This window comes from Amblyomma americanum, chromosome 2 (assembly GCF_052857255.1).
Source record: "Amblyomma americanum isolate KBUSLIRL-KWMA chromosome 2, ASM5285725v1, whole genome shotgun sequence".
Lineage (NCBI taxonomy): Eukaryota > Metazoa > Arthropoda > Arachnida > Ixodida > Ixodidae > Amblyomma > Amblyomma americanum.
Window position 1 is genome coordinate 80,541,945 of NC_135498.1, and position 23,534 is coordinate 80,565,478.

The following is a 23,534-nucleotide window of genomic DNA, read 5'->3' on the forward strand; positions in this document are numbered from 1 at the left end:
AAATGATGCATGGGCTGAGAGGGACACTGGTAGAGAGCTCTGGATTAATTCAGATCACCTGGGGCACCTTAACATTCACCAACATTTCACAGCACATGGGTGCCTTTTGCGTTTTTCTCCCATCGAAACGTGGCAGCCGTGGCCGGGGCTAACTCGACAGCACTACAGCACCACAAACTATCATTGTAAGCAGACAATTTCACCGCCACTCTCATCTACTGCACTCAAGTACAACTTTTATGGAATGGTATGGTTCAGTACAGTCCGGTATGTGGGATTCCCCAAGCTGTAGTGGGGCTATGAAGGATGCCGTAGCAGAAAGCTCCAAATCAATTTAAACTACCTGGGGCTTTTTAACATAGCACTGATAATTCACAGCACACAAGCCACCCTTCAATCGAAACAAAGGTCATTGGAAAAGCATAACACAAACCCAGTCACCAAACATGCAAGGTAGTCCACCTTCACACACTAAACAGTGACATTTGAGCCTAACTTCTTTAATATTGGGTACGACGACAGAAAGCAGGTTGTAATGCATCACAGAATTTTCCACATTTGTGTAATTTTTGTAACAAAGATTTCAAGGGAAAGAAACGAAAGATAAAATCTTGTATTATTCATAGCAAAACATGTAATACTATATTGATATTCAACTACACTCCACAGAACAGTTATAACAATAACTGATACATACTTGATCATTTTTCCCCAGTTTGACCACGTTCAAAAATCTCTAAAGATGCCAATTTTATTTTTGTGTGGGAAAACAGCTCATTTTTTCAAACTTGAAATGTTTGTTTAGTTTAACCAGAGTGAATCATGCACAGGTCGATTACAAACACTTCCACTTGTCCTGAAAGTGCTGACAGGAAAGCTGCCTGTTCAAGTGGTGTGGCCTGCCTTGCCTGGACACTGACCACAACCTACAGCGGCTAAAGACCGAGATGGTCTTCGATCCGCACAACACTTGTCCATGAAGTATGCACAAAAGTGCACATAGGACAACATAGTGTGGCAGAAGAGGCTGTGGACCCTCGTGTGGCTCTAGTTACACATAATTTGGCCAAGCTTGGGCCACTTACAGAAAAGAAAGCAATGTGTTTTTATTCTTCCCAACCCCTATAAAATGCCCTGCATGGTTTATGAGTATGAGTTGCAGAGAAACATAACCAATTAAGTAGCAAAGCAGCTGCTGTACAGATGCAGACCCGACTTGTAAAGCTCAAGTGTTGCTGATGTGCCTGTTGGCTGTATGCGATTTGTGACAGAGGCAAAATGCAAGCATTTATTTGTTTCCCGGGAGGAATCTCTTATGTCTCTTTATTCCGCACCATGCCAGTCAAAAATATCACTTAGGCTTGAACAAAATTTTTATACTGTCTAAACCTTTGTAATAAGGGCTTCCCGGGTGCTGCCATACTGCTTGCTAGACTGTCGTGCGCACCTCGCACTAGCACAATGGAAGCGGCAGTGGAACTGGTGTCCAGTAATAGTCCAGAGAGGAGGCATTTCGCAAAATCCCTCGCCTGATACAAAGGTCTATGAGCAGAGGTTCTGAAAACTACTTTTCTTTACTCTGCACATGCAAAACTGTTACCTGAGTGATATCCTGGAGTTTTAATGACATTTTGGAGTGTGAAATGTACAATTAATGGTCAAAATCTCACTACACTAGACGGAAAAGAAAATGCCACGAATGTGGGAATTTCCGTCCACAAGAAATATTTGCAGCAGTGTATAAATGAACCATAATTGCACTTTAGTCGACAAATTAGCTTGACGAATAGCGTGGGGTGACTCACAAACTCATGAGGGTATCTGCAAATGCTTTACATGGCCTTGCACAAGGCACCTTAGTGAGCCAAGCAAGGCAGCAATGGTTAGCCACTGGAGATAAAACTTGTGGCACAAACAAAACAGAAACCAAGTGCATGCCCTAGTTCAATTTGCAAGTGCTTACTTTATAATTTACAAATTTTACATTCCTGCTATGAGGTGTTTAACATCCCAAAGCTACATGTTCATGTTAGCTGTGGGGGATGCAGTAGTGGAGGGCTGCATATTACTTTCAACCAGCTGGGGTTCTTTAACATGCACTGACATCGCACAGCACACAGGTATTCTCGCATTTTGCCCCTGTGAAAATTCGGCCACTGCGACCAGGGTTTCCTTCCATGAGCTCGGGCTCAGCAGTTTAACATCAAAGCACAAAAAAAGCAGTTCTCTTGATAACAAGGTTATTGCAGCTAGTTAACAGAGCAACGAAGTCAACCTCACCAAAAATATGTGGCAACACTTAAAAATAAAAAGCAACAAATATTGCTGACTGTGAAGGAGGCATACTTTGTTGAGCCAGGTTATACGACGAAAAGGCAAGGCACAGTTTAGTCATGGATACTAGGAGTAGCACCACAAAAAGAGCTTGTCGGAAGAAGTCATCGGCAAAAGCGCATGGTATTTTATATCGCCTAAATGAAGTAAAAATGCCATTTTGTCAGACAAAGGTATGCAGACAGCATACATTCCTGTAGAAAAGTCTGTGTCTCTGAAAAAGGTGTCATCCCAGTCACAAGCCAAGGTCCAGAAATACGAAGATGCCATACTCATTGTAAAAAAAACAAAAACAAATCTGGTGCTGGGAACCAACCTCACACAACATGCACATCTTTCTAACAAGTGCTAAAACCTGGCTGGCCAATTAAAAATAAAGATGTTGATGTATTTCTACAGAGAAAACCTTATGAGGACTGGGCTGATATCAAAGCAGCCCAGAAGATGGACAAAAGAACTGACAAAACAAATTTTTGTAACTGTGAAAAAAACACAGGTACGATCCAGCGAACCATCGAACCGAAACATACTCTTTTTTCCATTTGTATGCTCGTTCACGAAAGGCACAAAACATGTTCAATGAAACATATGAAGTACAACATTATGAATCCATCAACTTGAAGTTAAACTGGAAACAACTTAATAATAATAATTGGTTTTTTGGGGGAAAGGAAATGGCGCAGTATCTGTCTCATATATCATTGGACACCTGAACTGCATTCAGGGAAGGGATAAAGGAGGGAGTGAAAGAAGAAAGGAAGAAAGAGGTGCCGTAGTGGAGGGCTGACCACCTGGGGATCTTTAACGTGCACTGACAGCACATGGGCGCCTTAGCGTTTTTCCTCCATAACAACTGAGGTGATTTACTTTTTGACATAAAGATGTGTGCCTAATGCATGCTCATTGACTGGTTATGCATTGTTACAGAAACAAAAAATAATGCAGTTTCTTAAAGTCTTTTTCCCATTACACACAACATTATTAAACAAATGCACTTACAATGATGATGACCACATTCATAAGAACTGGGTTCCTCGCCTACTGAATGAAAAAAAGTCAACAAATATAATTCAAAATTCATTACTTTTCCATAAGACCAATGGTACAGAATCACTGGTCTTTGGACCTACCCTTAAAATAAAACACAAATGGAAAGTGTTCCACCACATTCTACACAGAGCTTACGTTGTGCGTGGTTTTATGCCTAGAGAAGTTTCCGCATTCCTTAATACAACAGCTAGGTGCTGGACGAGTCATCACTGCAGCCACCTTGATGCAAAAGAATCACCGAGAAATGCAAGTATGCATTGCTCTAACTAAACTGGGATGGAATTGGCTACTGCTTTTCACACTCGACATTATCGTCCCTTCAGAATCACATTTTCCAGCAAGCTGTTGCCGTTGACAGTTGAAGTGGCTGCAACCAGTATGTGGTAACCTGAAAGTAACATCAACAACAAAAAAAGGGTTATATCACTAGAGTAACCGCAGTTCAGCTAACAATGTAGTGCTAAAGGTACCGGATACCAACAGAAGGCACAACCTGAGCTAGCAGACTTGTGAAACTTGGTACATTTTATGACAATTTTCAGTTTTCGCTTCATTAATAAATTGATAAATCAGCTATATATGCACGGCTGGCTCAAGCTTAAGTAGAGGATATGTTCAAGGCCCTCCATTTGTAACACAGCAAATCAGCCACTTTGTGAAAAATTAATTCTTGCCTACAAGCAACCTAGCCAGGTAGCAGCTAAATATACATGTCTCCGTCTTGTGTTCTTACAAAACTAATGTAGAGTCAGCATACTAAGGCATGTCAGGGTGCCTTTGATGAATTTTCTTTCTCGGTAAGGATTTACTCAACCCAATTTAAACCTGAATTTTTTTTTCCTTCCTTGGTGATGGCCACAGTGAAAGAAAGTTGCATCATAAGACTCTGAGGACTGACCAAATTCAGCTGTTAACTTCCATGTTAACTTACGTGAAAGATTCTCTATTCAACAAATCCTTCCATCAGTGCCACAAAGATTCACTACATTTGTAAAACATCGTCTACATTGGTTGTAGCCCCTTTCGAGTCATAATGAGCGTGATAGGTTTTTCAGAAAAAAAATACTGCAACTGAAGTCAAAGTTGGATCATTACCCTTAAGTTTTCCGAGAAGTCGAAGTGCAGCAATCTCTGCAAATGTCACACCTCCAAGAAAGTATACCAGGACAATCTTAGCTTGAGAAGGATCTAGAACAGAACATCAAAATTATGTATTAAGCATACAAAAATGGTATTCTGTAGTTATATACAAGTAAGGTGCTGTTGAAAGCTATCACTGAAAAATAGAATGGTTTGACAGCATAAACCTAATTCTACAGGGTGCACATCCAAATTAACTTCCTAGAACTAAACACCAAAGCAGATAACCCAACATGAACCATTGGAACATAATAATATTTATCATAAGAATAAGTCGAATACAACTCAAGAATGATGTGGCAAATACCCCTGAAGGAGACCTTCCAGCTAATGACGTCGAGTGGTTCTCGTGACATCGTGGTTAAACCTGTTGCATACGGTAGTGTGAAATCGCAGGTAGCTGCCAGGTGTTAGCGGATTAACCACACATTAACAGATTAACAGCAATGTCATGACAATCAGTGGATGCTGTTGGCTGAAGGGCCTCCTTTGAGGGGCACGTGCCACCGTGTTCCTGAGTTGTACTCGACTATAGCATCCACCTGAGTGCAGCCATATGTGTACAGGAGATTAAAGAAAAGCAGCACCTAGATGGATGCCAATAATAACTAGTATTTCCTCATTTGAAATGCAATCCACCTTGGGGTTTCTTCTGAACCACTGGAATAATGCGGCTTGGTATAACACTGACATCACTAAAAGTAACATGACTTGTTCACTCAAAACATGCTGATTCAATCGCTGAAGGCTTCAGACGTGATCAGCTCTGAATTTCAGAGCAGAGAATTTCGAGTTGGCTACTTATGAGTAAGAATTTGCCAACCTTTCTTCCTCCCAATCCAGGGTGCTCACGGTTATAACAAAGGTTGTGAAGTGCACCACTTAAACGTCATGAAGAAAGAAACCTTCAGGGGTCGCATTCCAACCTTGCCACAATTCATAGCAGTACACATAAAAATCAAATGAAATCAGCATTTCCATTTAGTACTTTTAGAATGTGGATTCGTGTAAGTTGTAGTTGAGCCAGGCAGGAGCTTTAGAGCATCTTCGTAGCCGTGTATACCATCCTTCAGAAGAATCTGCAAGACAGAAACATTAAATAACATTCAATTCAATTCAATTCTTTATTCACCAGAAAACAGGACGGTCTCCAGGGCTAAAAGTTGCTGCCTACAACTTGAGTGGGGCCCTGGAGCCGTTTACAAAGCGGCAGCAGACATAAACGAAACCAAACGAGCTCTCAAAAAAGTGCATTCTCCAAAGCCACCTTTCTTACTGTCACTATGCAAAATTTCACTAACAATATAACCGCCTGCTTGTCTAAGTACCTTTTTTTTTTGCATTATGCACTGATTTCACGCTTTCCTACATATAATCCTGACGTTCTACCTCATATACTAGTCAAAAGTACATCTTGAAATATACTTGTTGTAAATTTCAGACAAATTAAGAAAAAAAATTCTACTTTAAACAAAAGCACAACTGGGCTACATGCCCACCATTGATCAAGACAAGGTAAATCACCCTTTTCCTAACATGGCACTAAATGCTTTTGCACTGTTGTATTTTTGTTCCAGATGTTTGGAGTGAGAAGAAGATGGTTCACTGGCATGTTAATTGCCGCATGCAGCAAGTATATGGAATGAACAGTTTAAAATATGCACAATTAAATGTGCCAGAACAAGGCATCCAGTAGGCACTGAAAGAAAAAATTCCACGGGTGCACTCAAGTCTGCTTAGGTGCAGTAATGAGAAACCATTTTTCTTAAGGCAGATTCATACTGGCCGAGTTGCAAATGTGGCGCGACCGATTTCGGGAAATTAGTTACGGTTTCTCAAGCACTAGGAAAGCAGGGAGGGAGCGTAGCAAATCGATTTAAGCCAGTCGTGCGACCTCTGTCAACTCACCAGTGTGAATCCGCCTTTACTGCGAGTCTTTCCTCCCTCATACGCATCTGCCATCTCGCCTCCGTCATCTTGCCTACGCGCACGCCATCTGCTGGACCAGCGCCATACATTGCGAGGGGGGTTTCAGTGGGCAACACATGATGGCGCTACGACTCCACTTTTATTCAGTTCATGCGGACACACTCTGTCGACAACTTCCGTCCACAGCTTCCGGTGACGCCACTCATAAGCCAAGAAATGCTTTCGCATCAATATATCACCAGTGGACAGTGAGTGCCAAAAACTAGCTGCCATCTTTAATATACAAAACAGGCTAACAGTTTCGGCAAGCTTCTCAACTCCGTTTAATAGCAGAAATTTTGAATTTTAGTTAGCAAGACAGGCTTCAACTTTTCTTCAAGGGATGTTCTCTGGAATGCAAGAGCAAGCGTGCTGCACCAGTTGTTCCACATTCATCTACAATTAAGTGCCTCATCTTTATCTTCAAGTAGGTTCCCATGCCTGAAATACATGTCCTGTTTATTACCAAGGACAATGCTATCATACCTGCTCTACTAGTCTGGATGCCACAGGGATGTAGGCACCACTGAACACATAGCCCATGTCTCGAGGATTCTTCAGATCATAGCTATCACCAGCATTGGGGGGAATCTGTGAAGAACGATATCAACACGTTGTACCTCGCTGCAGTGCACAACATGAATGTACTACACACCTCAACCAACAACTGCCTTCTTCATTTTCACATCTGCACCAAAATGTTGAGGTTCAACAAAACAGGGTCACTACATTGGTAATGAATAGCGTTAGCTCAGCACCTGTAAGCCTCACACTTACTAATCCTCTCTAGAGCACATACGAATCATAACAGCAAACAGTAAAGTTATTTACGTCAATACTAACAAATTAATCTTGGATTTTTTTTTATTTGAGTCAAATATAAATATTAAAAAGAAAGTCTGATAAATTTAATGCTGCCTCTTCTAAAAAATCTCACGAAAACTGGTAGACAGGGTGAAAGCATTAAAAAAAACATGATTTTTGTCCTTCAAAACATGTTACAACTGTTCCCAGACATCAGAAAATTAAAGTACACTGAGCTGCACAGCACCTGAGTGATATATCAAATGTTACTACTGTCCTAGCTATCACTACAGCAACAATAATGTGTAATAACAGACTTTTGTTGTACACAGCTGTAGCAGTTAAAAGCATGGTAATATATTCGCGAAGGGAACTGCCCATGATTCCAGAATGCCGCTATACCTGTGAAGCAAACAAGGTGAGCTCCAATAAAAGAGACCAGGACTTGGGCATAATAGTAATCATGTTATGCCTCAATATTACACTTGCGTTACACTAGATGCTGCTTTGCAGCCTAAATCCTGAGAGTCTCAAAGGTCGGCATTCACGCAGAAAACGGATTATCGCAGCTGTGGAACAACTCACCAGACTTAGCCTCTTAGTGACAGCGTTGAATCGTGTTGCCCTGGGTAAGGAGGCCATTGCTGCAGCCACCTTGCTGGCCAGAGTTGGGGCCATAGCCGAAGCTGCAGCCCCTGCCACTCTGCCTGCACCTTGCTCCTGGCATAAGCCAAGCTTTTTGAGCAGATGGAACGTCCAAATGTAGTGGTACCCATGGCTCTGGAATAACAGAGGAGACGGCAGGGTCGAAGAAGCAATGCCAGCGATTACACACCTCTCCGCAGAAATTCTAAATGGAGTGCACGCAAGCAGCAAAAATAAAAACAAAACATCAACAGTTATAAGGGTTTACATAACAGTAATCAACATAAAGACCTACCATTTACATCCTTGTCACTGTACTTTGCAGTCTCTAAATACCAGTACCAGTTTGACACAAAGTTCACGAAACATAACTTGTATCATTTAATGAGCAGCTTCATAACACTGAAAAAGGCATCACATTGTGTGACCTGCTTTTTGTCCAGGACACCGTAATTATAGTTTGTTCTTTATAGTGGAGAAAAGTCACACAGCTCTGTTTTCATACTGTGGTTTGGTGTTGGAGAGAAGCGGGTTGTGCCATGGTGTCCAAAAAAGAACATATTTGAGCTGACAACAATCTTGCAGGCTAGTTTGTACATATTTTTCGAATTTCTAGCGCAAAAAGACGAGGACACAAGAAACAACGTGGACAGAACACAAGTATGTGTAATAGAAGTGCATATGAAAACAAGGCACAGCCATTACTTATGCAAAGAGACCAACTGAACAAGCGTTAGCAAGCACATTCATGCAAAGGGCTACAAGCTAGGGGCACAAAAGAAACAACACAATGGACAGATGAATGCAGTGCACACTTTCTTTAGCCCAGTTACCTTACTACTGCATCCTCAATATTTCAATGAGCTACTTCTTCAATGCTATTTTCTCCTCTAAAGAAAGTTTGCTCTGATCACTACAGTCCTGTATGAAAGAGCACACTACAGCATACTGTGAAAAAAATTTGAAAACAGAAGGCACGTAAGGCCTAACCCTAACTGCAGTCTAACAGTAAGAATTTGTAGACTGCTGGTACATAAGTGCTCTTAAAAGCAATGCTCCGGTAACAATCTTGCACTTAAGCGTGAAAAAGCACATCTGTGTCATATGACTTAGTTGGCATGTGATGCAAAGCATGTAATAAACGCATGCGATGAAAAAAGTATAGCATATAGTAAAGCATGGGAAACTCACTTGAAGAAACTGCTGCGTGAGGGACTTGTATTCCTGGAATGGAATGCCGTCCTGGGTGAGGGACAGTAGGCACAGCAGGCGTAAGGTGCCTATTGCAGAGTGCTGCAGCGACAGGCAAAGCACATTAAGAACTCCTTAGTTCTCTGTCACGGCTTTGGCTTGGGCACAGTAGCCCCTCTTTAACGACAATAACAAATGATGCACCGAATGAAGAGAGAGGGCTTACTGACGGGAAAGGCAGAGAGGTTGGCCAGAAAAACAAATATCTGGCCTGCTACTCTGCACTGGGGAACGGGAAGAGGATAAAAAAAGAGGGTCACGATGGGGGATGATGATGATGGGAGGAGGCAGATGAAAAAAAGACAAGGCACACTTACATCACAAACGCGAGGCAGGGCCCGTGGCGCTTAAAAAGCTCACGTACGCTTAAAAAGTGTACGTGAGAGCGCTCGCATTGCCTGTACAGTTTTGGAACTATCTGGCCAAGCCCCGGGGATCAAATCCTCCGAGGGGCACTGAATGAATGTGTTGCAGTGAACATGTTAAGTCGTCACCATGTGCTCACTACAGATTCATAGCTCCCACAGAAACAGTGCACGTGCACATATGTTTAGTGGCCTCACCTGTCGATTAATGCATTCCTCAATGAAATTCATTCCTTCCCTCACTTCCAAGCCCTCCAATAAATCTGGAAGCAATAAAGAATGCAAATAGGTTATGATTATGTACAAAGGTCCCACTTCATAGTGTGCAAAAATCAACTGATCAGAAGTAATCAGCGATAAAAATTTTTGTGGAGAACACCTCATAATAGCTCAGCAGTCAACAATGGATGGCCATTCTTTGAAGTTAGTGTCCCAAAATGTGTTTTGCCCATTCAGGAGCCCCTGCTGGAGTGCCCCAAAAGCTTAGTCGTCAGCCACATGACATCTCACACAAAAAATGAATTTTTAGGAGTTTTTAGGGCCCGTGACACATGAAAATAACTGCAATATATCACTGATACGTAGTTTTAATTCTCTACAATGCTTAAGCCAGCCCACTTCAAGAGCTGGAATGACAACAAACAATGTATCAGCAGTTATATTGGAGTTTTTTTTCATGCCTAAGTGACCTAAACACATCACAGCCATCGTTCGGCTAATGAAACCGAAACCAATACAGCATCACGAAGAAATTCAATTATAAATTATTTCGTGGTCATAGGCGAATATCATGTGGTGGTCCATGTATTCAATGCCTAACACATCATTCCAACGAAGAAAAAATGCAAGCAAAAATTTGGCGTCTATAGTCCTTAAGCCTTCTGGTACCCCATCACTTGTATCACACAGGTCTATGACAAAAAAGATTATGAGAGAGAACTCCTAGGCAAGTAAAAAACAAGCAGAAACTCCATATCACCATACTCACTGTGTTCAGTTCTGAGCTGCATTTCAAAATTTGTGCGAGAGTTTTTGATAACTTCACATGACCCAATATCTGAAAAATTATGAGAAAAAAAAAAAAGAGGACAACACTTTAAGCTATCCATTACACTTGGTAGATGTGTAACGGCTTCATTTACAACGCATAGCCAAAACCGAAGTTCAGTCTGACATCCCTCAAAGTGATCAGAACTAGCAATAAGCTTGGCAAAACTCAAGAGAAATTTGGCACCGAAGACTCACACACTGCAAGGGAGCTGTGTTGCTGCTGCAGGGATTTGAGTTCATTGGCCACAAAGTTCTTCATGTCCCCAATGCTCATGCCATGCCTTTCCTGTGAGGGAGGATACCACGTGAGCAGGTAGCAGCCAAATCACGAGCCAGTCTGCTCACACCATGCAATTTGCCTTGCTTGCAAGGCAAGGAAAGGGAAAATGCACACTGATCTGGAATATACTTGCATGACAAGACAAAGCACATGCAATGAAATTATACATATTAATGAATGTTACTATATTTATTGCATTGGACATTGCACAAGTGACAAGCAAGCAGCCAGTAATAGAGCTACATTTTTCCCCATATGCTCCAGTGCTCTTGATGTGGAGAAATGGCATGAATGATGTTTGTAATGGCTTCAAAACAGGCCATGCTAGCCGCAGGTCCCGAAGAGATACTTAATGCTGCTCGCCTTGTGCATGCATTTGACATGCGAAAAATAATAATTGGCCTTATGTTTGTGGCTATTAACAGAACAGCACTGAACCATTTGTATTGTATTAGCGCAGTCTAGACAAACAAACAGACAAAATAGCGTAAAATACAAAGACAGTCAATAAGGAGGCCAAGCAAGGCGAAACTCAACAAAAATGTGAACAAAACGAAACTTAAACATGAATGTCGGAATTAACCAGTTATTGTCCAGCATACACAGAAACTACTGCAGAACATAGGCGAGATATATGAAAATCTATCGAAATAACTAGAACATAAGCAGTGTGCTTGCTGCAGTCTGAGTGCAAGTAGAACTCCATTTTTTAAATGTACTGCCTACATTAAATTTTCCTTGATGGTGCACGGTATTTAGTTCCTGATATATGCTTTGACACGTAAATGGGCAAATGACTTGGCCAACGCAACTTTAAATCACTGCACATCTTACACAAACTTGGTCACCAAACATTTGTACAAAGTTTACGTAGTACTGGCAGCAGCAAGACATGGAAGAGATGCTCACATTGTACTTTGACTGCAGATGTTGGGCCTTCTCCTTAAGCTGCACAAAGACACTTCCAAAGTGTGAATCTCTGATTTCTTTGTAGACCTGTGAAGCGAGAAAAAGATGGTGCATAGATAAATAAGCCTAATAAAAGCTTCTTCGCACCTGAATTAGGAATCAGCTACTTCTCTCTTAGTTTGCCTATTTCCAGTATTCAACAACGGGTTTGTGCTTTAATGCTAACCTTTAAGAATTAAAGCACAAGACAGAAAATAGGATAGTCCCTGAAGTGGCAATGAGCAAAGAACAAGTTTTTTATGGCCAATGTTTAGTATAAAAACAAGCCATACAAACAACCTCCTGCCAAATAGATGTCAAAGAAGAAAGAACCTCTAACTATGCTCTTTCCGGTAACACCGGGGAACAGGCTATAATAGTACAAGAGAACCACCACAACTAAGTGTATGAACAGAAAGGAAAGGGACTTGTCTGTGTACACATAGTGCCAACCCCAACGCTGAAGTTATAACTTATAGGTGCGACGTTAAAAAGTCGCACCAAATCAAGTCTGGTCACAAGAGACATCAGGTAACCACTCAAATGTGTCAGGATCACAGTGTGAGGCAACAGTTTCAGGAAGCTCATTCCACTGTTTTATGACACCAAGAAAAAATGGCTGCTTAACTAGTGCTCTAATAATGCTTAACAAGCGCCCCCTTAACTGTACCCTATGCAATTCACATTTCAACATGCTTGTTTTACTCAATTAGCAGAACAAGGAAATTAAACTTGACCAATTCCTAACCACACATCATATTAATTGCCGAATGCATGAGGTACAGACTGAAAAATTATCAAAAGGAACAGTTCATTAGCACTCAGTCAACAACTCCACCTCAAGTATAGGTTAGATGCACACTTCTTGTTTTCTTCTAAGGTAGTTATCCTCTAGATGCATCATCCCTTTAATATTGTGATGAAGAAGACGAAGATGGCAGTGGCGTGGGACGAGCGCTCACACTAGGCCAGCGGCCATTAAATCATCTCATTGCCATCAGTCAACCGTTCCCATCCTTCGGCTGGCCGACCTGCCGACCCCACCGACCCGAGACACTGCCCACACGTGACATGACACCGTTCCCCTGCCCGTGCTGTTCGGCATGTGCTGGGGCCTTGGCCGTCAGCTCCTGGTGACCTGCAGCCCGGAAGCTTCGAGGACCAGGAATCATTCAGCCATCTCCTTCATTGTGGCGGCCAGCACCTCACCACTTTCTCCTTCCTGTCCCGACATCCTCTGAAGCCCATCACTATTTCACATGTCTCTTTGTCACTGATTGGGACGATCACTCGGTGGCCCCGGGTAGCGTGCCGAAGAAGACCAAGCTGGCAGTGGCGTGGGACGAGAGCTCGCGCTAGGCCAGCGGCCATTAAATCATCTCATTGCCATCAGTCAACCGGTCTCATTCTTTGGCTGGCCGTTACGTAACAATATCTTTTTAAATTCAACACCGAAGCAAAAATAAATTTCGTTCTTGACTGTAAACTAAAAGTTCCCTTTCACACTGCTTACACTTGTGAATCAAGATATACTTTTGAAATGTTGGGACAGTGGCCAACACTTGACTCAACCACAGTCAGACATCAGCAACTGCTGCAAACAATAACACTCGCCGACTCGTGAATACTAACCAGATCTGTGCTGTTCACGGTAAGCCGCATTTCTTGGTCCTTGCCAGTCACACTCTTGTCAAATGTCACCCTGCCTGCACCCAGAGGAGAGAAAATGAAGTGCATTCATTAAGGTACCCACAACAGTCTCTTGACATATAAGACTGCAAATTAACAGGTCCTACAGGGATTAATGACAGAATACAATTTTACAATTCTTTGCTAGGGTACAAGTTAGCTGTACAAGTTAGCTGTAGGGCGCAAGTTAGCTCTCTCTCTTCTGTACACTACAGCACTGCATTTCATTCTAACACTATAATGCAGCCCTTTTTGCCTCAAAACAGACTGGAATGACCTTCCATCCGAAGTGGCTACTATCACCAACTTTGGTCACTTTAAAACCGCCACCAAAGATCATCTGAATGCATGTTAATACCTGCTTGTTTGCCCACCCCTCATGTATTGAAGAATGGGTAAATAAATAAACTTATCCACTTCCTAGTGGGTGAGGAGAATGGGCAATGATGAAAAAAAATCAATAGAAGAGAAAAAGTCAACGATGATACAAGCAGATCAGAGAAAATGGGGAAGCTTACCACTTTTAATTCCAAAGTACTCATCCAGAAGGCCGGAATAGGTGAGTTGGGTCAGGAGAACACTAGCATAGTCTATGTCTGGTGTGTAAAGAAGAGAGAAATAAAAATTGCATAAAGATGTGTTTTCAAGGACACAAATTGCACTCTGTCTGACAATGTATGAAGTCAGTTGATCACCTCTGTCAAAAAGAAACAGGTGACTGATGTGTGGCATTGAAGGCTCTTTGGGCTTGGAAAAGTCAGTGGGAAACAGCTTCATTACTTTCAAAACACCCTGTAAAGGAGGGCAAGACATTGAATGTGAATGGTAAGGTAATGGCAAATAATACAAAACAATGATATAGCAACACACCGGAGCATAACATGAGGTCTGTGTCAAATACTGTAAGCAAGTACCCTGCATTGCGGCATACCACTTCCAACGTGACAACACAACTCATCTTAAAGTTTACACATATCTGTGTATATAAGCAACATGTGATCCTTGATATAGTACTCCAACTGTAAGGCCCAGCTCTGCCAGTGTGTTGTCGGAGGTCAGTGAAATGGAAACCTCTGGACCAGTTGACAAAACAAGGCTAGTTGGTCGGTGGGCTAGGTTAGGTTGTCTGCTGGTGCTATTGTAAAGAAATGAATGAAGTCAACATGTGATAGTGGTAGCTGACCTGCAATTTATGTAAAGCCCAAGCTTGAATATGCCACATTCTGTTATACTTGAAAAAAAAAAAAAAGCTGGCATGATGCTGCAACGACACTGCATACACAAGAAGGCGCCACTATCAACACCATAATGCAAATACAGTAAAATCCAGCTGTTATGTTTCAATACATTACGTTTAACACATTAACGTGCTAAGTTTAATGCTTTAATCCTGCATAATCCTCGTCTGTTGCAATCAAGAAATTGCATATTTAAGCTGCAGGCAAACAAGGAAAAACACGAATGCCAGAAAAATGCCGCCGAGTTAGCCTGCGCAAGTGTACCTCATGAGGCGTTTGCTGTGGCATATACATATGCATAAACGTAGGCTATCAAAATACTGGCATGGGAAAAAGCACTATAGAGAAGCGACATTCATAACGTATCACGCGGGAACTACCAGAGTTGCGATGTAGCAGCTGATGTTTTTTATTGCGATGGAGTTCTATGCCAGCTTGGATAGAACTGGCTCATGAAAACGTAGCAGCTGGGAAACGTAACACCCGGGAATGCAAGAGCGGGGTTCCACTGTACATAAAACTTGACATCGTACCAGACATTGCCATGCCAAAAGGACGGAAAATTATCTTGCTGCACTATAAGAATAGTGATAGGTAATTGCAGTCCGTTCTAAACATGCTTAATCCGTGCTACAGATAGGAACTCCAACAGCAAGGTCTCAAGGAGGCATCCATGGTACACAGACAAAACGTGAACATATTGAATTCTTCTCTCTTTAAAACAGTCGAACATATTCTTGGACATCTAATTTCAGCGTTTGAAGCTTGAATACTAAATAATCAATACAGCAAACTATTTCCACACACTGTATTTTTAGTTCTATATTACCAAGTTTACCTGCACTGTTTTTGAGCCTGTTTGCAAATTTGACAACACACAGCTCTCTGCTGAATCAGCGGTTCTGCCAAACATATGCGCTTATATATTGCAAGAAAAGATCAAAACTAGGCTCATGGTACAAACAGAATGCATGACGAAAACACAGAATGCAGCGACAGCGCCTAAGAGAGGAAGATTCAAAGAACTGTACATCATAACTAAGTGAAACAAGGAGGTGCGAAAAGCGTTGTTAAAAAATGCAATCCTCATACTCACCTCAGCACAATTGCCCTGGGCATAGATATGACTAATGGGTCCACATAGGCTCTCAAGCTGAAGAATGGACTGCGCTATACAGGAGGTCCAGGCACAGTCGCCATCCTAGGAAGGGAACCATGAGAGAACAAACGTATTTAAAGACTAACGGGAGGTCCAGGCACAGTCGCCATCCTAGGGAGAGAACCTAGGAATTTCGCATCCAGTGCTCTACAGACTGAGGTACAGCAGCGGCTGTCCAATCGTCTACTTTCAGGAACATTTATGTTGCATGCAACCTAACCTTGAGAGTGTTCACCAGCGCCACCCTCGTTCACAGTGGCGGACGCAGTACGTTCTGTATTACCATGAGTGTCACATGGCATATGATCAAATGATGAGGGTGGAAACGGTGCGATAACCCTCTAATGCTACCTATGGCATCAAGACTGCCGGAGCCAAGCCGAGGAACCTGGACGCTCATGCCTCAAGATATGCACTGGCAAAAGGCACTGATAAACTGCAGTGTGTAGTGCCAAAATGGCTTCGTTAGCTATGCTGTGTGTTACAGCACTACTGTTAAAATGCAATGTTTCAGCAGAAGCTCCCTGCACACCCTTTAACAGAGGAAACCTTCAAAGTAAATAAGGAAGTAAGTAAGTGAGAGGCCATGATCCCTTTTGAAAGAGGGCAGGCATTTGTCAATGCCACGAAAAAATCTAGAAAGTAAAGAGAGAAAGAACGAACATCAGGCGAAGCAATTGCCGACCAGGCACTGTAAGGCTAATCCCGCCTTTACATTAACACCAACCACCACTACCATTACCCCCCCAACTACTGGAACAAACAGCCCAATCCAGATGGCACTACTTGTAAATGACATTCATACTTACAATGAAAAAGGTGTTGAAGAAACTGGGCAGTTCTAGGGAGAAGAGATCAGTGTCCAATGGAATCAGGCCAAGAGGAAACTCTAGTAGCTTCACGTAGCCGTATACGCCTTCTCTCTCCAGTGTCTGCTCGCAAACATGCACCTGTAATTGCACGTGGAGAAAAGAGAAACAAGAGGCTCAAAATGCATGAGCCCTAGCAATGCAAGGCCTTTAACTCTTTGTAGGACGGCAGGACTCATGATGTCCCATTTGCTTCAAGCGTCAGCAAAGAAAAAACGGTGCATTGAGATACCATATTTTTGTGTGCTGAATACCACCAATGACAAAACAGAGCATTTAGCATTTTAATATTTCTCTCAAAGCCTCCATGGTGTTTTGTGTGTTTTTACAAGCAACAAGCACCAGTGTACAACTTAATGCAGCCCACACTGGCGGGAAAAATAAAATTTGAAAAACTGTTGAGGTTTCGAGCCTTTTCCACCAGCTAACTGCTGCATAATATTTCTCGAAGAAATTTTCAATTCTACCGCACGATTTTTTGTACATCGGTAAGACTGAAGTATGGATATGTACCACATTTCATGTCTTTTTACTAAGTCACTGGTACAAATGTGTGTTCCTTTTCTACAAAACCACTGGTCAATATGGCTTGACAGTAATGTCATTCAAGTTATAGGGCCATTTTGAGAGCAATTTTACTATTTGTGTGCGTGTGAGACACAGACACATCTTCTATCTTATATAGGGTCACAATACTATACCCAAAGCAGATTCAAAAAACACATAAGAGCTGTAAAACTAAGGCACACATCAATAACCAAAGATACACTTAGTACTGTTTCTTACATGAGGGTACAACAAATGTCTATCTTGCTTAAAGATGCACCCTCAACAGTCATGTTTAAAAATGCCAAGTATCGTTTTCCTTAACATTACTACGTCACAAACATACGCTTTGTTACCTGGTGCAGCTTTATTATAATTTTAAAAAAGCAAAATAAAGACTGACGGTCACCTGACAACAATCTGAAATGTATGAATCTTGCTATTTTCTTCAAACCTGAGCCAGAATGTTACCTCTCCCATTAGTAAACAGTAAACTATGGGGTTTAACATACTGGAGTGACACACAGACTATGAGGGATGTCGCTGTGAAGTGCTTCAGATTAATTAAGACCACCTAGGATTCTTCAATGTGCACTGACACTGCACAGCCTACGAGCATTTTTTTGTATTTCACCCCAACAGAAATACAGCTGCCATGGCCGCCGGGATCGGACCCACAACCTTGGTATCACCAGCTGAACTCCCTGTCGTCAGTTTGAAGTGATATTCAAATAACGAATTCAAGGCACCTTGCTAGGCAAACATCACAAACATCTAGAAACACATGAGCGGCACCAGCTATTTATCGTTTCAGTAGAGTGCTTCTGTCTCCTCACGCACTCCTTGAATGCTTTCTCATAGGCATACAGTGCAAGTTACCTGCCTTTCTGGGGATACAGATGATATAATACTTGCACTCCCGTTTGTTCTGCTTGTGGACGGTGATGTGGTTTGCTATCATTTTCATGTTTGCAATTGTTGACCTCACGAGGTAGGCACATCTGCAATGAGCCAAGTAGTCTTAGTGCAAACCATGCATACAACACATGCACAGCATTCTATTTATTAGAAGAGTGCAATCACAGCATTATTAATGCTCAATACTTGCATAACAACATAAGAATTTGAACTCTTGGTGACTGCGGCACATGCTCAGAGCCACAATGATATTTTTCATCGATTTTTCTCAGTTCTCCACAACATGAGCTACTTCCAGCTCCTTTAAATACATGTTGAGGCAAACAGAAATTAGAAGCTCATTAATTAGAGGCACAAGGTAGGGATAAGGTAGATACAAAATAAGCACACCTGCAATAAGTCAAGGAAACTTGCAAACCACACATTTACAAGCAATACACTTTATTTATTACTACCGCACAGTCACAACATTTGTTCAAAAGGGCGAAGTTTTCGGCCAGTTGGTGTGACATGTTGAAGAAAAGGAACTGCAACTTGAGACAGGACTTAGGGCAGAGAAGCCAACTCTTGCTAATGTCTCATTGGCACTGGCCAATGTCTCAACAACAGACTGCAACAGCACTTTGTCCTTGAAACCTGGCAACGGCACTGATCTTCTATGACATTGCGAGGGATGCGAAAGTTGCTACCCTGAGCTGAAAAACGTGGGCCTTCTTAACCACATACTTAGAGAAGAAAATGTGATAGCATTTAGGTTGCCTGGTATGGTGTCTACAATGAGTTTCTGATGTTCTTGCAATCTTCCTGCCAAACTCAGGGTGGAACTTGTTCTATTGCCCTTATATGGCATGTATGAGTCATCAACTTCTAGACTGTTCCAATACCTTCCATTAGATTATCAGATGGGATTATGCTAATCCAGCACCTTAATCCATCCAGGTTGCTCTTCCTAAGCAACCTGTGTCTCACAAGCTCCACTGGTGGCAGCACCAGCCATCGCAAGGCGGTAGCGCATCGTTTAACCAGGAGTGGTATGAGGACTCCCAGGGATCTATGAATGTAACGTCAAGAATGACCAATTCCACATAAATGGGCATTAGTTTTCCCTCCAGTCTTTTAGATAAGGAGATCCAGTTTTTGGTGAACAGTGATGGCATTTTTTCATCGTTTTTGTTTTTGTTACTTTTGACGGTCAATTTATTTGCCTTCTAGGGCGTGCAAACATCTTTTCATTTCTTTGTAAGCAGAGCAGTACTCTATGTGCAGGTGCACTTCTGCTGCATCGTGTTCTATTCTAATAAACCTCAGTTGCTAGTTACCTCTCGCAGTGTCCACTGCTCTGCCCTAAGTTCTGTCTCAAGTTACGGTTTTTTTTGTTCTTCAGCATCACAACATTAGCTTTATGCAATACTTGAGAAATCAAACATAAAACTCAATTGACAATAGAGCTCTGGATGATTGCGGTGCATACCCGAAGTCAGAGCAATATCTTAAGTTTAAGTTTTTTCTGCACTCTCCACAACATGTCTCACTTCCAGTGCCTTCAAACACTTAAAGCAACAGGAATTGTAAATTAGAAGCTCATGAAGTAAACAAACATAGGCACCAGTAAATAATGTTGAGAAAGGCACAAATGAATTGTGATGCCTTCGGCTAAGAGCAAAATAAGATTTCTAAGTGTCGAGCTAATAGAAAAAGCATAGATAATTGGTAGCATATATTGCCAGTAAGGGCTGCAACAGTACAAATGGGCACAACAAACAAAAATGTAAAAACAAGGTCAAAAGCACTCACTGCTTGTTGGCTGCAGGTGGAGCAGTCGTTTCTAACTTGTAGATCCTTTCCACCCCACCAGTTTTCTGGTAACAAATACAAATATTGATTAATACTGCAGCCATACAATAGATTTTCGCAGTTTTATTGACATGACAAAAACAGAGTTCAAAGCGAATGTTTGGACAATTTCACACGAGTCTTTCCAACAAGATAAACGAGACCTTGAACAAACACAACACAAGAAAGCAGAAGAAACAGAACTGTTTTCAGTTAAAGTCCAGCAGCACCAGGATAGGAGTTTTTTTTAAGCGAGAATTATTGCCTCAGGGCATCAATGATGAGCGAAGGTGTGATGAAAGATGTAGTAGTGATTAAATTAATGGAAAAAGGCTAGCTGATTTGATGAAGTCCAGTAGAGAACGATGGTACGGTCCCTGCGTCCAGGCAATATATGAAGCAGGGTTGCGTGGTGAAAGACCCACTGCCTTCAGGTGCCGGATCCTTGTAGGCTTGAGAGCTGGGCAGTCCCACAGTAAGTGATGAATGTCGGCTTCAATGTCCTCGTGTTTACACATCGGACACCCTGGCCGAGGAAACAAATCTCGGTACTGAGGCCACTTCCGAGTGACGGCAGGTGTGAGGGCAACCCCGACCCGTATCCTCCTAAGTGCAACCTCCTCTGCACGGGTAAGACCGCGGGGGAGGGTTACCACATATGGAGGGATGAGAGCACGTGTGCGGCGCCAGAGGAGTTCCTTTCTTGATGAAAGGAGGACGAAGTTGTCCAAATGAAGGAGCCAAAGCAATGATGAGCCTGGAGTTGCGAGGCGGGTCGCTAAATCTGCCTGGCTTCGAGAGGTCAGCAGATCCCATGGGACCCACTCAATACGTACTGGCTAGGAGTTAAGCTAAGTGACACATTTACATACCTCAGTCCAATGTAAGTATAAGAATACCCCAACATGAGATACGTATGAGCTAGGGGAGTAATTACTGATTTGCACTCATCTGAGTGCTGGTATAGGGATACAGAGAAAAGTTAAACACCTTTTTCAAAAGGATGCAAATTCAGTAACTACTCCATCAATTCAAATATATGTACTAAGACTGAAGTAAAGGGATGACATTGTCTATTACGAAAACAAGATGGCACGTAATATAGAGCAAGATTCATGAACGCAAGGAACTGAGCCAGGCTAATTAAGCAGATACAAACGCGCAGAGCATCCGACAGAACATTTTTCACGTAATCACAAAGAAGCGTTAAGGTGACAAGTTGGGCTAGTTGGTACGCATATATTGCTGTTCCCCCCCCCCCCCCCCCCCCCCCCGGAATAAACGTTCAGTTGCGAGTGAGCGCTGGTGTCGTGTTGTCGTCATCTTCACAAAGAAGGCAATGATTTTTCAAGTTACCTTTGCTTCTTAGATGCGAAATAAGAGCGCATATGCGCGATGCATCATAGCAGGTCACCTACAAAGCCATCAACGAAACCAGAACTTGTATTGTTGTAAGACAGTTAACGCAGGTGAGGAAAGTTGGGCATCACACTGCTACCTTTAAGATACCAGCACTGGCGATGTGGTCCAGAGGAAATATGAGGTCCTGTTCTATGACCAAGTCCTTCGCACCTTCGATCTGTAAGAAAAAATGCAGATCGAGTACATCATGTCTGTTGACATCCGGAAACGTACAAAATAATGGCATGTTCTCTACAATGGTCATTTTTTCCAGTTTAGCACCCCCTATAAATTATTGAAACCGTAATCTCATTACTAATAATTATGTGAACAAACAACGCGAGAAACGGAAATCACGCTACTAACGCCCCCATATGTGTTTAATTAACACCAGCCTTTGGAAAATCAGTGTGAGCTGTGCTCGAAACAAAATAACCGTAAGCTACTGATAAGACGCGGTGTCGTTTTCACAGCAGCAGCAAGGGGATTACGGGTGACTCACTGCGCTTACCGATCTAAGCGTACTCGTCAACAGTTCCCCCGTAGCCGCCTTCAACAGTTCCTGAAGCACGGCACAGGGATCAGGAGCTCCGTAGCGTGCCATTTTAATGAACCGGTCCTATGCTACTGCACTGTGAAACATCAAGGAGTTACAAAGGCCCACATCTGGCCCATAATCATGGGCAAAAGGAGTGCGATCAAAGTGACAGCACCGAGAAAAGTTCACACGGAGAGCAGAATGCATTGAACGTGTTCCATGCTTGACTTGGATTGGATTCGCGACTTTGAAAAAGAACAACAAAATATGTGTTCTATAATGATATGGACCTCCTTCACCACGCTACGTCACGAAGATGCGGTGGCGCTAATGTTAGCAGCGACTTTCGCATGGTAGGCAAAACAGGTTCCGCTTGCCCGTGCCTACCGCAGCTGCCGCAGCTACCGGCGGCTGTTTCAAGCCTGTGCACTGCAGAAGCAGCATGTATTGACCAGCTGCGTCACTGCTGGATCCGCGTAGTAGCATAAAAAAATATTAAATTAGCCTCGATAGGTTCCTCGCGCATAAATGCCGCATTCGGAAACTGGCTAACAGGCATTGGGCCACGGTAGTAAAGCGCGAAGTATGGGAGTCGATAGGCACTGCCACTCAATGCACTTAATAGCATGCAAGTTACTGCGTTCATTCACCTGAACTTCAGGATAGTAGGCTGATAATTGCTCAAGGAAAAAAAAAGACATATGCAGCTGCACACGTACTTATCACCTTGAGCCGGACTGCACGGGGCGCCGACAGGTTCACTCGCCCCCAAGGAATGCGTTTTTTTTGTTAATAGCACACCATGTTGGCGCGTTTTATGGCATTTAATATTTACTTGAAACTTTCTTGATATGACGACGTAATTATTTCATTCGAGTAGAAATAAGTTTGGTAAGTTGTGTCAATCTTGCGCGGTCGCATTGGTGTGCTTAGAATAGCGTACCTTAAGTGTGCTAAACGCCATATGCTTTTTCATTGCATTATGCATGTGTCATGTTTCATGAGGTAGTACATGATCGCGAAGCTTGTTTGGAAAGAAGCAGCTGCAGGCGTGCTACTAACAGAAACGTGGCGAGATTGAGAGGGGACGCGGCAATGAAAAGTGTTTTCGTTATTCATGCATGCGATATGTAACTAAACTTGGTACAAATATGAAATTCCTACGCTAGTTTCAGTAATTCATTTTATTTATAGCTATACCTGGTGCAGTTCTGGGTAATTATAATTAACACCGTCGTCAAGTCCCCCAAGGTCTCAAATAATTGAGTAGATAGTGCGCAGTTTTTTTATGCCAGCATGTACATAAAGCCCTGTTCTGTACGATGACGCGATTAGTTCTTTTTCTATATGATCAGTACTTATGCATGCATAGTTACATGAAAACATTCGTTACAAGAAATAACTAACACAGTACTGCACGTGTAGGGAAAAAAATCGAGATTTCGCTCCTCAACGTCTCAGGAATAGTTTGCGACAAATGGAATCATTTGATTTTCATGCGAATTACG

The 23,534-nt window shown here is 42.4% G+C and overlaps 1 protein-coding gene across 1 annotated transcript; it reads right to left on the bottom strand.

The window, feature by feature from the left end:
* Positions 1-216: 216 nt before the first annotated feature.
* LOC144121493 (vacuolar protein sorting-associated protein 33B-like) lies at positions 217-22,261 on the bottom strand. Its single transcript, XM_077654725.1, has 19 exons — positions 22,000-22,261; positions 21,586-21,666; positions 20,049-20,113; positions 18,220-18,337; positions 16,731-16,871; positions 15,859-15,963; positions 14,220-14,316; positions 14,043-14,120; positions 13,468-13,541; positions 11,797-11,883; positions 10,803-10,893; positions 10,546-10,614; positions 9,756-9,820; positions 9,133-9,234; positions 7,882-8,076; positions 6,979-7,083; positions 5,513-5,603; positions 4,480-4,572; positions 217-3,772 (listed from the first exon to the last, which is right to left on the bottom strand). The coding sequence occupies exons 1-19, from the start codon at positions 22,090-22,092 to the stop codon at positions 3,693-3,695; spliced, it is 1,830 nt and encodes a 609-aa protein (XP_077510851.1). The 5' UTR covers positions 22,093-22,261; the 3' UTR covers positions 217-3,692.
* Between the last annotated feature and the right edge of the window lie 1,273 nt (positions 22,262-23,534).